Source organism: Maniola jurtina, chromosome 19 (assembly GCF_905333055.1).
Source record: "Maniola jurtina chromosome 19, ilManJurt1.1, whole genome shotgun sequence".
Lineage (NCBI taxonomy): Eukaryota > Metazoa > Arthropoda > Insecta > Lepidoptera > Nymphalidae > Maniola > Maniola jurtina.
Window position 1 is genome coordinate 5,527,201 of NC_060047.1, and position 15,878 is coordinate 5,543,078.

General features: G+C 39.3%; 1 protein-coding gene across 3 annotated transcripts in view; it reads left to right on the forward strand.

The window, feature by feature from the left end:
* Nucleotides 1-15,878, forward strand: part of LOC123875362 (kielin/chordin-like protein) — a 59,775-nt gene that overhangs the window by 39,174 nt on the left and 4,723 nt on the right. For 2 of the 3 annotated variants that reach the window (XM_045921141.1, XM_045921142.1), the window contains exons 2-22: nt 701-783; nt 1,884-2,030; nt 2,325-2,518; nt 3,217-3,448; nt 3,843-3,983; nt 4,421-4,742; nt 4,980-5,269; nt 5,624-5,823; nt 6,135-6,318; nt 6,795-6,999; nt 7,458-7,651; nt 7,831-7,999; nt 8,486-8,636; nt 9,013-9,219; nt 9,610-9,796; nt 10,054-10,230; nt 13,055-13,117; nt 13,735-13,863; nt 14,418-14,558; nt 15,039-15,320; nt 15,534-15,671. In XM_045921141.1, the coding sequence (XP_045777097.1) occupies nt 723-783; nt 1,884-2,030; nt 2,325-2,518; nt 3,217-3,448; nt 3,843-3,983; nt 4,421-4,742; nt 4,980-5,269; nt 5,624-5,823; nt 6,135-6,318; nt 6,795-6,999; nt 7,458-7,651; nt 7,831-7,999; nt 8,486-8,636; nt 9,013-9,219; nt 9,610-9,796; nt 10,054-10,230; nt 13,055-13,117; nt 13,735-13,863; nt 14,418-14,558; nt 15,039-15,320; nt 15,534-15,671 (3,814 nt within the window). In that variant the 5' untranslated portion in view covers nt 701-722. The remainder of the gene's footprint in view (nt 1-700; nt 784-1,883; nt 2,031-2,324; nt 2,519-3,216; nt 3,449-3,842; nt 3,984-4,420; nt 4,743-4,979; nt 5,270-5,623; nt 5,824-6,134; nt 6,319-6,794; nt 7,000-7,457; nt 7,652-7,830; nt 8,000-8,485; nt 8,637-9,012; nt 9,220-9,609; nt 9,797-10,053; nt 10,231-13,054; nt 13,118-13,734; nt 13,864-14,417; nt 14,559-15,038; nt 15,321-15,533; nt 15,672-15,878) is intronic. The other variant, XM_045921143.1, reaches the window with a different exon arrangement.

Below are 15,878 nucleotides of genomic sequence, written 5' to 3' on the forward strand. Positions count from 1 at the left end.
CAGGAATGACGAAATCCATAGGGTAGGGTTAACTGACATTACTCTACGGGTTGCGAGGCGGAAGTGGCATTGGGCACGGCTCATAGTTCGAAAAACTGATAGACCTTAGGGTCCCAAGGCGTAGAATAGCGACTTCGCATCAGGAAAGCGAAGCTTTGGCTAAACTCTCCACTAAGTGCTACTACCTACGAGTATATAATGGAAATTACCGCACTGTTTTGTAAACCGATAACTGTGTGGTAATACTTTTGTTGCGTTTACTGGTTTAATAACGATGAAATAGAGGCATAAAGCCACTTTACGAGCAAAGTATTGTAAAATACACTACGGAGCTGAAAATTGATGACATATCTTTCCCATTTTTTTTTGCAAATCAGAATTACAGTTTCAAATTGGGCCAAGCCTTGGCTAAGCGATTGACTAGTCCTTCCTTGGGGTGGTAAGAAATGGTGAGGAGAATAAAACCTCAGACTAATGGATTGGTCTGAAAGTAAGACGGCTGAGATATACCGAGCGCACTTTGACTTTGCTCAGGCTTTAAAATGTAAACAGATTTACATAAAGATAGATACTCGTATAACTCTGTCTTATTTTAACTGTGTCAAGCAAAGTTAAAATATGCTCTATAGATTTAACACTGAAACTCGTTTTGTGACTTTAATATTTAATATTGGTCTTGACTGTTTGTTTGTTGTTGCAGAGGAAGATCGTGTGATGCTACGATGGCGATGCGAGCGGTGAGGGCGGCGCTGCTCTGCGCGAGCCTATTGTTCATACAACAAGGTATACCTATCTAACTATCGCTTTACTACCCTAACTACTACCGCTACAGTAACTTCAAAGGTGATCAACTAACACGAGACTACTCACAATTTATAGCCACAACAGGCTCATCTAATGCATTAGGTATTGAAATGAGTGGAAATACGAGTGAGGTAAGCAACAATCGGTCGAATCGAATAATCCATACTTCCATACTATATTATAAATGCGAAAGTGTGTCTGTCTGTCTATCTGTCTGTCTGTCTGTCTGCTATCTTTTCACGGCCCAACAGTGTAACCGATTCTGACGTTTGGTACAGGGTTAGCTTATATCCCGGGGACGGACATAGGCTACTAGTTATTCCGGAAAATCAAAGAGTTCCCGCGGGATTGATAAAGAGCCATCCACTTAACCTATTTGTATGAAAGGTACTGAAGTAGCTTGCGTCCCTGTAATAAATAGGCAACTTATAATCCCGGAAAATCCCGAAAAACAGTTCCCACGGGATCTATAAAAATCTAAATCCACGCGGACGTAGTCGCGGGCATCCTCTAGTGCAATAATGAAAAGACACAGTGCGTAGCAAAAGGATGTGTTTGAAGTTTGAGCCCATTATTTTCTCTTCATTTTCGTAATATTAAATTTAAATATTCGTAAATATGTGGTAAACGCTGTAGATTATGATTAAATAAATTAAATAAAATAAACACTAAATGTGCATATATTCCTGCATATCATCACGTCATTATCCAGTATCCTTGCCCTTGGTGGAAAATAGACAATGTCGGTTTATTTAAAGCAAAAAAGCGTTTAATAAACCGGAAGATATTCGACTGAATTATGCAGTTCATCAACAGATCGACGTACACTACTGTATCTAGTTAGCTAGGTAAGTACCTATAGGTCTCTTTGTCTAGTGCCACTGCAGAAGACGATTGTCAATTCTTCTTTCTTTTTTTAGGGTTCCGTACCTCAAAAGGAAAAACGGAACCCTTATAGGATCACTTTGTTGTCTGTCCGTCCTCTCAGTTGTCGAGTGTCGATTTTGAAACTCTATTTATTTGCCCATGATCATTGAAATATACTCATTATCTTACAAAAACCTGTATTATCTGCTTAGCAAGCGCCGAGCTAAGAGGCCGATGTCCCGCCGAAGACGGAGCGTGCCCGCCGCGCGCGACGCCCTGCCACGAAGACGACGACTGCGGCGAGCAAATCTGCTGCAACACTTCTTGTGGGAGGACATGCGTTGAACCACTTTACACTGGTAAGGATATACCTATTGTAGCAATGCTTTGAGTTTGTCCTCATGAATTTTAAGTACCCACTTAAGTTTTAAAAAATCACGAATGTAAGAACTCTTTGATTGCTTGGGACACACGCGCACGCACACAGAGTCACAAACACATACACACGCGCACACACACATATTATTATACAAAAAATGTCCCAACGCAAAGCCCACCTAAAATACGTCACTATTGTACTTATTTTTTTATATATTTTTGTCTTGAAAACGACATGACGACGAATGAAAATCTTTGTGTTATCTTCCCAACAGGTTGTGAAAACATAAAACTGTCGTCAGAGCGGATATCACGTGCCCTCGCAGCGGAAAACACCCGCAGCGGACGTGGTGCCATTCGGTCATTGCGATCACCGAGGTGCAAAGTTACTGATGGCGAGTTCGAGGAAATCCAGTGCGACAACGAGATTGTTAGCACGTGCTGGTGTGTGGACGCGGCAGGGTTTGAGGTAAACAACGCTCTATTAAACAACCTTTAAGCTGAACTCTCAGGGAGTGGATTCGAGAGATTATTACAGGTTGTAACAAGAACACTAGCAAAAACGAAGACAGACCGTGACAGTACTGATGATTACCGATAAGATACCATAAATAAAAAACTACGAAAAAAAAATTGCAAATAAAACATCTGACTGACGCTAGAGGTTAACGAACGTTCCGTAAATAGGCCACTCGAAGTCAGTGCCACGCCGTAGGTAGGGCATTAAACCTAGTTTTGCGCGCTATAAAATTAAACTAAAACAACAAGATAAGGCAAATGGTTATTGGCATTGGATAGTGTTAAGTAGTATAATAATAACGCTAAGTTTTGTTAGCGTTCTGGTTACACCCTGTATTGAATAGACCTAGGTACCTAAACTCCGACTCAGAAGAATACTTGCAAGAATCGCGAGAAACTAGCATCGCAAGTTTAGGTATTGAATACGCAGCACGCATGATTGGGCCGTTGGCACGCCGATTAATTAATGTTGATAACATCAACAAAGATCGGCACTCAAGCGATCACTGTACATAATTATGGAAAAACCTCGCCTCTAGCAATCGTCTTTTTCACATTACTATAGATCCAGAAGGCTTTAACGTAAATTCTAAAGTATATAGGAGGATAAGAGACGAGGTTAGGTAAGAAATAAATAATACTTCACAGGTGCCTGGAACCAGAGCGCCTGCAGCAGGTCTAGTCAACTGCACAAATTCAGCACCATGTGCAGCACATACTTGCCGAATGCTGTGTCCTCTGGGCTTCGAGTTGGACAACCGTGGATGTCCTTTGTGCAAGTGCAGGGACCCCTGTTCGAGCGTTACCTGTCCCGGACAACTGTCTTGCCAGCTGGAGGAAACTCCATGTTTGAGGCCGCCTTGCCCGCCTGTACCAACTTGTAAGTACAATTTGAATTTTAATGAAGGAAATATTTAATTAGCTACCCAAATCTAACCAAGTTAAAAGTGACTTTTCGGTTCTATTTGGTCAAATAATTTCGAGTGCTGACTGTGGTATTCTTTGTCATTAACCTAGGCCGAGATCCTCGTTTTAGTTTCCCGGTAACACTATTTATAAATTGGCTTATATCAGGTTTGGTGTTTCTGTCCATACCAAGCAGTTTAGTGTATCAGTGCAATCCTGCGTAGATATCAAAGGGTTTATGAACTGCCATACGGAAGAACCCCTTCAAAGCTAACGCACTTCCACCATAAATTGGCTTGACTTGTTAGGGCTGGCAAACAATAATTTAATATCAACTAATCAAATATAAACATTTCATCTGATTTCAGGCAAAAGAGGACGTAGTTTACAAAACATTTGCCCAGTCGGAGAACCGCTCTTGATATCGGAAACTAGCAGGCCTGTCCTGTGCGGCACGGATCCAGGAAAACCAAACTGTCCACCGCTGTATAGATGTTTGGTTGAGTCAGGTATGGTGTGACTGTGTTTATTGTTCGATTGTCCATTGTTTTCCCCGGTACTTATAAAGGAAACGCACAATGAAATCATTATTGTGACTTGTTCTGTTTATAATAAATTCGAAGATTATTTTTTATTATTTCTGTAGGAATCGGTCCAATAATCCGGTAATCAAACTAATCAAAACGCTCTCCACAAAAGCTTTTATTGTATACTACAAGAGGCGCAAGAGCCGCCAGAGCTGCAACATATTCATCAATATACTTATGTACTCAAATAGAAAATAGTTTGTGACGTCAGCACCAAGATTTGGCACATCAATTAAATGAAAATTATGCCATGAGCAGAGGTCAGCATTGACGTGACCTGTGCGGACTTACAGGCCTACGGGGTATTTTCTTTGAATATCTCTCAGTCATAAAAGTAAAATGTATCTATTCCTTTCTAGGAAACGACTATGGGGTGTGTTGCCCCGCATCCCTAGAGTTACAGAAAGCTGGAACTTGTCCAAAACCATCGACCTCAGACCTTGACTGTGGCACTCCTTGTGCGCATGACTTGGAGTGTCCTTCGATGCAGAAATGCTGTGACGGCGGAGAATGTGGAAAACACTGTACCCTACCTTATAATGTCACCATGTGTACCCAGCAGAAGATGCTGGCAGAATTGTTGGTTGTTAGTGAAAGGGAGGGTAGAGGTTATGTGCCACAGTGTAGTGCTAATGGCTCCTTTGTTTCGAAGCAATGTTCGAGAAATGGACTGGTTTGTTGGTAAGTTTGACGTTTCTTGTCCTTTTTATTTGAAGTTTACATTTTACGTAATCCAAAAGTAAGCGATTATGACAATAAGGTGCATGAAGCACGTCTCATTGCGGAGTACGACAATTTGGGACGTAGGTAATAGTAGAAGAGCGCTATGTATTTTGAACGCCATCTTAAAGCTGTTCCTTGTATTACAAATCCTGTCAACCAAAGCTTTTTAATTAAATAAATACTTGTTGTTTTTAGGTGCGTAGATACAGATGGCAACAAACTCCGCGGATCAATGGGTCCATCAGATTCAGTGCGCTGTTCCCCGACTCCTCGACCTGCCAGATCCGGTGGACGCAGTCTGAGTTCCTGCACCAGGGCTCTATGCGCTGGGGTCTGTGAATATGGCTATAAAACTGGTAGCGATGGCTGCCCGACTTGCGAATGTGATGACCCTTGTGCTGGCTTCCCCTGTGATGATGGGGAAGAATGTGTTCGAGTGCGTGACGCTGATTGTTCGGGCGAGCTGTGCACTGGATATCCTGTGTGTAAGTATACATAATTAAATTTTTCTCAGCACATTCCCAGTAGGTATTTGTTCAATATAACTAGAAAATAATTACAAAATATACAATTTAATACTGAACTAACGAACTACCAAAACTACAGTTGGCAAGTTGCTGGGTTTGACGGACTAGCAACTGGTTAGAGCTACATAATACTTATAATAGCAGCTAGTAGTCAGGGCTTCACATCAATCAAAGGGGCTTCAAAGCCGGGACCGTCGGACAGGGTATCCGCTGTCTCAAAATTACTACATTATTATAGTTACTTATAATATTTTCACAGATAAAATCTATTTAAAATTGACACTCTAAAAACTCAATAGTATTTGATTCCAGGTCGACCAAAAGTCTCCTATGACAATCCATGTGAAGTAGGCGCTCCAGCTACCGATGAGGAAGGCTCGGTCATGGCATGTGGTACAATCCAGGACTGTCCCAGCGCGCATGTGTGCACAACAGCACGACGAAATGGCGCCGCTGTCTGCTGTCCAGATCCTAACTTTGTGGACAACTCTACTGACTCTGAGGTTTTAGAGGTAAGAACCTCTTGAATAAAATCCTTGTCTCTAAAAACTACTGTAATGTTGTGTTAGAAAAACGTTTATCTAGAATGTAATTATCATCACTATCTGAAAACTGACTGATTGACAAGCGTATTTCTCGAAAGAAATTTTGTTTTCTTTGACAATGGATGAAGAATATATTTTGAGAATTTCTTCCCGATTTCTAAACACCTAAATTCACGCGAAATAACTCTTAAGAAAAGACTAGTTTATGCTGAAGCAACATTGGCATGCTTCCACCGCTGGAAAGCTGATTCCGGTTTAAACTATTGTTATTCTTCAAGATCAACTTCGAATCCTGCGGTCCGGAAGCGGAGGCAGTATGCAGTGTGAACTCAACTATCAGTTGCTCGGAGGGCATTTGTGACGAAGGCCTGGTGTGCTGTTCTACTGACAAATGCGGTCCAGTTTGCGTAGATGCCGCGAAGATGCGTCTGCAGACCGAGCGTATTGATGATATACCTACTAGTAAGTTTTTAACACGGTCCTCCACCTTCCATATCCACCCGCTCCCTGCCACCTTCTTCAGGTCATCGGTCCGGCGGGCTGGAGCTCGTCCCACAGTGCGCTTACCGGTACGCGGTCTCCACTCAATAACACGTCTGCCCCATCGGCAACGGCCTATGTCGCAGTTGTTGATTTTCTTTTTGTTGTAGAAAATCCGATATCTGTTTTCACTAAAATCACTATCATCATCAACCTATCAGCAGCTCACTATTGATCATGGGTCTCATGGACCACAATAAGAGAGCTCAAATTTTGTATTTGCAGAGTATGTACCTACTCGTACGTACCTATTTCAACAAATCCTAATACAAATTTCAAAAAGACCGCCATGTAAATTTTAAAAAAGTTCTACATAACGATGTACGATGGTACAGAATTCTTCATGTGCAAGTCTGATTCGCACTTGACCGATTTTTATCTGTTTCGTATTTTCACAGTGTGCGAATACCTCCGCGATTTTGACGAGAAGATGGAAGGAACTGTTGATGGCATGAAGTTGGCACTCCCAGCCCCAACGTGCCAACCCGATGGCTCTTTCACTCCTCAGCAGTGCGCTAATGGACGGTGCTGGTGTGTCGACTCATCCGGCACAGAGATACCAGACACTAGAACTAACGACTCTTCAACTATTGATTGTGAAAAGTGAGATACTCTAATTTAAATTGGTCGTTTTGAATTAATAAAGTGGCTGGAACGGCAATTATATGGTCGGCACTCGGCACCCAAAACCGATAGCAGTAGTCATATTTTCTGTCTCACACAAACATGTATTGCTCTATGCACTGAGATGTAGAGACTAGAGCCATACTATGTATGCCAGTAATCCATAGGCTCAATCTTTTTCACAGAGTGGGATCACTGAAACTAAAAGGGATGAAAAATCAACTGATTCATTTAATCCATGTGATATAGATGTCCTCAACTTTGTTTTAGTAGTGAGTGTACCTATAATTGTAAATGCATTTGTGTGCGTAACGTACACCGCGTCGCAGCACTCACACAGACATAGCCAAATGGTCTTCGTGAAATAGAACATCTGTAGCCTGTACCTGTTTGCACCTGTTTACGTTCCATCTCTGACTATATGAATTCACTTTCAGGGTGCGCTCTGAACTGTCATGTCTGGATCTAACGTGCCGAATGGGATGTGACTACGGGTTCGAGCTTGGTGCTGGCCGATGTCCAACATGCAAGTGCAGAGATCCTTGCGTCGGTGTAACTTGTCCTAGTGGGCGTGCTTGTGCCCTGGTGGACGTTGCTTGTGACGCGGACTACTGTCCTCCTGTACCTGCATGTAAGTATACATTTATATAAAAAGATGAATAAAAATCCCTGAAAGGTAACTCTTTTCTATTTTCGCTCTTATCCACGATATTGCCATGGTATATCTTATCACCATACCCTAGCTGATGTTCTGTTTTTATTGTTATATTTTAATAAATTCAATGTTTGCAAAAACAATGTTTTTACCAGGTCTACCGCGTAAAGCAGGACAATGTCCATACCTAGTACCCTGGACGGGTGCGTGCGAATGGGCGTGCAGATCGGACGCAGAGTGCGGCGCGGAACAACGCTGTTGCGCGACCGGTTGCGGCACCGCCTGCACCTCCGTGGTACATCAGACCGCTTGCCAGCAACGAAGGTGAACTCCTCAAAATAAAATCTTTCCCTAACTGCCTGAAAATATCAAATTCACTTTCACTAACTGTGACTTGAGAACATTTTGACAATCAAATTTTAGCCCTTGTAGCCCTTTTTTTAACGTTAATAGCGAGCAAAAGAGAAGGTTACACTTTATGTTAAGCAATTACCGACGCACAAAATCATATTTTGCTGCACCAGAAGACATCAATGCGTTGCAAGCTTTTTAAGAATTTATTTTAAGCTTTAAATTACCCCATATCACTGTTATAACAAGAACACCGCCGAAGAGAGTTGCTTCCAAAATTTGGGTGTTCGCGAAAGTAATGATTTGCCATAGCGGGAGTCACTCAGGTGATGAGAGTGAAATTGGTTTTAGTGACGTGCTGTGTCGCGTTATTTGACATGATCGTGTACAACATTTGCCGGTTAACAGTATTTTTCACATGTACTTTTACATAAGTTAATGCATGTTTTATTTTTACAGAGCTCTAGCAGTACACACAGCAGCAGAGAGCGGCAACCCTCCGGCATGGACATGGGTGCCGGAATGCAAGGAGGATGGAACGTACGCTCAAGTACAATGTCGTGGCTCCAGCAAGAAAATGTGCTGGTGTGTAGATACTGCGGGCAATGAAGTAAGTATCCATAACATTTGTATAATAGGTACTCTAGGATATTATTCAATCGTAGAATTCTAAATAAGCTACCTAATACAAATCGTACACATGTGCTGTCAGATAGGGTGTCGCCAATTTTTAGTAACTAAAAATAATTCGATGGAACGTCTAGCATCCAAAGCAACATAAATTAAACTGTAACGCCTTGTAAATACGTGTTTTTACAATAACGCGCATTGATGCCCCACAATGCATCTGTGCAATGATAATCTGCTCTTCTATACCCATGGAATTCATCAGTTACAACGTAGGAGTGCCTATTATATATGCATTTTTTAATACATCAAAGTTATTATTATTACGCATAACTGACCTATACCAAAATTGTTGACAGGTCCCAGGAACTCGATCAACAAACTCTACGCCAAACTGTGATGCGCCTGCCATTTGCCCCGACCCTGGATGTGATGTAGAGGAGATATGCCCCCACGGCCGACTGTTGGACAACAAAGGATGCCCTACATGTGTTTGCAGAGACCCTTGCGCTGAAGCTAAATGCAGGGAAGATGAAACATGCGAACTTGTACCCTTGGACTGTGAGGTATCCTTCTAACCATTTTTCGAGACTTCCAATCATAACCTTTCCTCTCTCTCCTTCATAAAATGAGAGCTTATCAATTTTGATATTAAATTCGGAGCAGTGACTAAAGCGTCTATTAGACGACAGGTTTTGCACGGAGTGGTGAATGATAGAGTAGTGAATCATATAAATATTTGTCATTATGTAAGCATGTTGTCTGATGGCAGCATCCACACAACAGGGGTGGCTCCTCCAACATCAAAGGTAGCATCAGTCATTGCATTAGATGGTATGTCATCCTTTTGGCTTTCTTTAGGGTAACACAGTTTAGTCCAGTAGTTATGATTTTGTCACTTATGAGATTAAGCAACAAATAGTAGGTACTACCCTCCAGATGCTTTTGATTTTCAGGGAGAATCCTGTCCACCACTGGCGCGTTGCTCTCCATCCCCTCAATGTCCTGAAGGAGAGCCACTTCAAGCTCCCGATGGATCGGGAGCTCTACTTTGCGGACCCAATGCTGCCGCTTGTCCATACACACATGCTTGTCGATTTGCACCTCATGATTCAAGGCCTTCGGTCTGCTGTCCTAAGCCGCGTAAGTAATCACTTTAAGAGTTCGGTTACTTGATGGTGTAGTGAGCTCTGTTGTCTTATAAGTGGGACATTTCGGATTGAATTTCCCGCAAGCAATTTCGCCCACACCATCTGGGTGACTTCGACCACCCGTTGTGCTAGATCCTTTTTTCCATGCAAAAGCAAACTGTTGAATCAATTCCCTTCTACGCTGTTATAGGCTAGTAAAATTATAAAAAGGCAATAAGTGGAAGCAATTCACCTGGATTTTTTTTTCAGGATCGGTCTGTTTTGAAAGCAAAGACGAAGGCGATTGTGATAGTGGAGAAGGTTTGAACACAACGCGTTGGCATTTCAACCACGAACGTAACCGGTGTGAGCGGTTCAAGTACCATGGCTGCTCCGGGAACCATAACAACTTCCGCACCAAGGAGGAATGTAACTCAGTGTGCCCAGGTAAGGTTTGTGGTTAAAGAATTTTATTCTCAAAAGAAATTATACAAATTTCACTTAATGAGAAATTACAGTAATAAACTTAATATAAGCAAATTTTATCTTTCGGCACAGCGGTAAGAAACAACACAATCGTAAAATAGTAGCGGGTAAGGTAGTCTAATATCTAAATATCTATAATGTACCCGACAATGCTCTTACACATTGCACGAGCCGATTCAGATATTTTTAATCACAAAATCTTTAAGTTTCTTTTTGAAAATGTTTATCTTAGTAATATTTTTTATTTCTGTAGGTAATTTATTAAACATTTGTGCTCCTTCAAAAGTTATATTCTTTGTACCGTAGTTAGTGCGTGAACCTCCTTTTAAAGAGATATTATCAGCGTTACGCAAAGGTCGGCATCCCAGTTCCCTTTTAGTTTTAAATGATAATTCTGAATGAATTTTCTTTGATAGAATTTTTTTAATTAATATGCATGTATTATAGTAATACATTTGTAGGATATTCATTAATTTAGTTTCCGTATAAATAATTCTACTGGGGGTAAGAAAGTCGTAATTATAAAGAATTTTTATTATTTTGTTTTGGATTACTTGTAAACAATTTAAATTAGTTTTAGCCGCACTGCCCCATATTTCTATCAAATAATCAAGATGAGGTTTAACGAGTGAGTTATAAATGTTTATCCGAACCTTTCGTGGGAGACATCGAACTATACCATATAGCGATCCTAGAAGAGATGACAATGTTGATTTTACTTTACTTATGTGCGGTTTCCACGTTAACTGGCTGTCAATCGTTAAACCTAAGTATTTTTCTTCAGTAGATTGTTTAATTCTTAAATTGTTTATTGTAAGTGGATTGTGTACCGGCACTTTTTTGTTTTTTGCTTTAAAAATAACATAGCTTGTTTTGGATGTATTGACAGTAAGTAAATTATATTGAAACCATTCATGCAAAGTGTTGAGATCTTCTTGTGCTAATTTTATTAAGTCATCGATTGAGCGTCCATAATAGAATATACATGTATCGTCGGCATATAAACTGACTTCTCCATGTAACAATAAATTACTAATATCATTGACATATATTAAAAATAAAAGAGGCCCTAGTATAGAGCCCTGAGGAACTCCGCAAGAAATTGGCCGAGCATCACTTTGATAATTACCAATTTTTACAATTTGAGACCGATTTGTTAGGTAAGACTCAATTATTTTGTACGCAGTATCCGTAATTCCTATGTTTATAAGTTTTTTTAATAAGACTGAGTGGCTTACGGTGTCAAACGCTTTCTTTAAGTCAATAAATATACCGAGAGCAATATTTTTTGAATCTATGTTCGTTTTGATTTTGGTCACGAGATCTATTGTAGCTGATAGAGTATTTGACTTTGGGCGAAACCCGTACTGCCGCTCGAAAAGAAAATTTTGTTGGTTAAGATAAAGATCTAGTCTGTTATAAATAATCTTTTAAAAAATTTTTGAAATTACCGGCAATACTGAAACTGGTCTATAGTTACTGGCATCTGACTTCTTTCCAGATTTATATATAGGCGTTACTTTTGCTATTTTGTGCTCATCTGGGAATTGGCCTTTGCCTAAGTAATGGTTAATGCAATTGACAAGTGACGGGCACAGATAATCTTTTATACATTTAATAGTTTTCGTATTGATTTTGTCTATACCAGAACTACAATTTGAATCAAGATTATTTATTATTTTCATTACTTCTTCTACGGTACAGGGAGTAAATTCAAATAACTTTTGCGAAAGTTCTTGGTTCGCTTGAGTACATATTGTATTAGTGTGATAATTTAATGGAATTTGTTTAGCTAATTGCGGACCAATTTCAACGAAAAAGGTGTTAAAATATTTACATATTTCATTGCCGTCCGTTAATATACCGGATTCAGTCATAAGTTTTGGAGGAGCACATTCTGTTTTGATTTTATTATTAGATAGAGTATTAATAAGATTCCATGTTCTTTTACGATCGGTTTTACATTTTTCAAATAAATTTAAATAATATTTGTTCTTAGTCTTTGTAACTAATTCAAAAGTTTCATTTCTTTCTTTCTTGAAGTTCGACAGAATATCTGTATTATTAGGATTTTTCTTTGTTTTTCTCCAAATTTCATTTCTCCTGTTTATTTTATTAATTATATCTTTATTGATCCAATCTTGTTGCGGTAGATTAAGTATTTTAGTTTTCTGTACTGAGCTTTTGACTTTTATGACATTGATTTTCTAGGAAAAATTATTAATGCACAAATGTACAACAAGTTTAAGATATTTTGCCGTAATCCGCGATGACCAAATAAATCTGTACGTTTCGAATATGAAAAGTAAGATATACGCAATAATTGTACACAATAGGCAAAAATTGTCAACAGCACACCCGAGATCCTCCAGCCGTAATGAGTGTAAAATCATCCCATATTTCACACTTGCACGTTCCAAGTCTAGTTCCAGTGGATTAAGTTTAAAAAATGTTTAGCTTGTTATACGCCATTAATCATTATACATCATGGACTTTGCACAAATATAATAGTACGATACGCTATTAAATAATAATTGAATAGGTAATTGAGATGACGATTAGGGAGATAAACCCGGATGTAAGTAGGTACTGTTGTGCCGTCTTATGATTGTATGCTGTTTTTCGGCCATTTTCTTTTTACGATACTCGTAATGTCTCTGTGTACCTATACATATATAAGGAGCAAGTAGGTACTTTAGTATATAGACCAAGAAAGTCGGATACAATGATTTTTGCGAGTAGGTATTAACGAGTATTAGAGATTGACTTGTATTCTTTTTAACAGTTAAGAAAGAAAAGGGGAAATTATCAAAACAGAAGAGCAGGAGGAAAATGAACGGCTCAGAAGGCATGATATATGATTTGTGAATTTATTCATATGTTTTATTGTTGGTAACTTTTATATTTAGCTAGCAACTAATATAATATGGGATACCAAACCAACCATGCTTTCTTTGCAGAACATCTGATTACTTTATTACTACGGTAATACAAGACAAAATGCACTTTTTACTGTATGAATTTTTATTACCTACTGCACAAGTGTTAACTGCACGATGTTGTGTTTTTATCATTTCATTTGCCTTGTTAGTCTTCTAGAATTACCTTGTTCGGCTGATGATCATGAGGCTTGTAATCCAAGTTCAGGTTAAAAAAACCTTATTGGGTTTCTATCTAGAAACTCTCACTTGGAAAGTTGGTGGCGTTGCACCCCGTAACTTGTTGAGATTTGCCCAATTCTGTGGAGATTCACCGTTGCGTGTCCAAAATTCGGATGGAAGATCTTATTATTTAATTTATTTATCTATCTTCATTATTTATTGCATAAGTCATATTTAAAACTTTAACTACTTATCTTCTCTATTTTAAGCATTATAGCATTTTAGAACTTCTATTTTCTTACGACCATTTGGATTTAATTAAAATCAGAAACATCACCCGCTCACTCATATACTTTTCCTACAGTGCTAAGTCCTTGTGAAAGACTTCGAGAGAAGAACGAAGCAGCCGCTCTGAAATATGGCAAAGGAACTTTCATACCTAAATGTGACGCCAGCGGGGCTTGGGAGTCAGTACAATGCATGTCGCATATTGGTGAGTGTAATTTTAGACATAATATTTACCATAATCTATCGATAGCTAAAACATCACTATAAGTGTACCACTTGACTGAGATGGCTTATGGGGTAGGGTGCGAGTTACAGGAGTGTAACAGCGACGTTGAATTCTTTAACATATACATGAACCCTTACTTATACAACCCACGTCCTATTTCACGAGCCGTCTCATTGAAACGGAATACTTATATATTCTAAGTAATCTATCAATCGATCAAAAAAATCACAAAAATCAATTATTATTCTCATATTATCATCTGCTAATGCCCTGTACAAATACAAATACCTACGTACCTAGCCTCAATATGGGGAAGTCAATAAAAATCAAATGCAGAAATGAATCCAATATTGGATGGGAGTTATATAGGTAGGTATTAACGATTACGTAACTACAATATATTAACAAAACGGCCAAAACGATATGGAATTTGAAAGTCCCTTATGTGTATTATAAGGAATTTAGTTGTTGCTAAAAGAAAAAGGAGAAACTCAAATATATGAATTGGTTATTAATAAAGCTCTATGATACAGATGTATGCTGGTGTGTAAGCGCCCGAGGAGAACCTCAAAAGGGGTCTCTAGTACGAGGTGCGAAACCAACGTGCAATTTCAGACAAGCTCGCAAGTGGGTGCGACGAGACCCACTGGACGAGAAAGCAAGAGCTGATGAAGGTAATGTAATACCTACTTAATTACTCAAGTAGGGGTTGGAATTTCTTTGAGATACGGTATAAGTTCCTATTTTAGATGTTGGTAACAATATCACCAATATAGTTAAGTGATTAAAAATGATCACTCTTAACATATGGTACAGTTTTACAAACATCTTCCAAAAAGAAGTAGAATTTAAAATTTAAATTTGACAATTTCTAGGGTTCCGTACCTCAAAAGGAAAAATGGATCACTGATAGGATCATTTTGTTGCCTGTCTGTCTTTCTGTCCGTCTGTCGTGTCTGTCAAGAAAACCTAGGTATAGATTTATTGTGCAAATTGTCGGAAAAAATACCCGAGTACGGAATACCCTCAGTGCGCGAGTCTGACCCGCACTTGGCCGGTTTTTTTTATTAAATTCGTAAAATCATAAGATCAACAGAAGGTACCTACCTATATGCGTAACGTCACACGTTACCTAGGATATTATTTTTTTACAGTACTAGAAGAATTAATTAGACAAATGACCACATTTAGAGAAGACGAATTTGAAGAAGAAGATGAAGATTTCGACAATATCGAGCAAGGACCTGAACATCGAGGGGGAGATGATCCGCTTTCCACAGAACTTTCATCGAGCGAGGATACTTCAGTGCTATCAGAAGTAATCGAACCGAAGTTAGCCGAAACTACGAGAAAAAACATAACTCCAGTAGAAGTTGTGGCAGAAAAAAATAGCTTCAAGACCAAGTGCCAGCTAATGCAAGAGGAAATTGATAACGGTAATTTAATGTACAACAAAATACTCAATTGCAGTAGAAATATAAAAGGGGTTTCTTGATTAATTGTAAATTGAAGAACCCCAGCGTTTTCTATCTATGTCTATAGTGCTTCCGAATCTTATTTTGGATTCATTTATGGATTCAGATATTCGCCATATCTTGCATCAGAATAAAACTGTCACTCTGATATCAAATATTCGCATCTTTGTATAGGTGCTGAAGGTTGGCGGCCCAGATGTTTGCCAGATGGATCGTTCTCACCACGTCAATGTGGTCGAGCCCGATGTTGGTGTGTGGATGCAGCAGGACAGACTCGACCTGGTACCAAAACCTATAGCACTGACCCTTGCGGTAAGTTTTTATCAGCCAAGTGATAGGAAAAAGCTCGATCGTCGTATATCGTTGTATAATATTATGATTTGGCTGATTTTGGTTTATTCTCTAACTAGCCGATGCCTGTGACTTCGCCCGCGTGGGTTTAGGTTTTTCGAAATCCCGTGGGAACTCCTCAATTTTCCGGGATAAAAAATAGCCTATGTGCTAATCCAGGATATTATC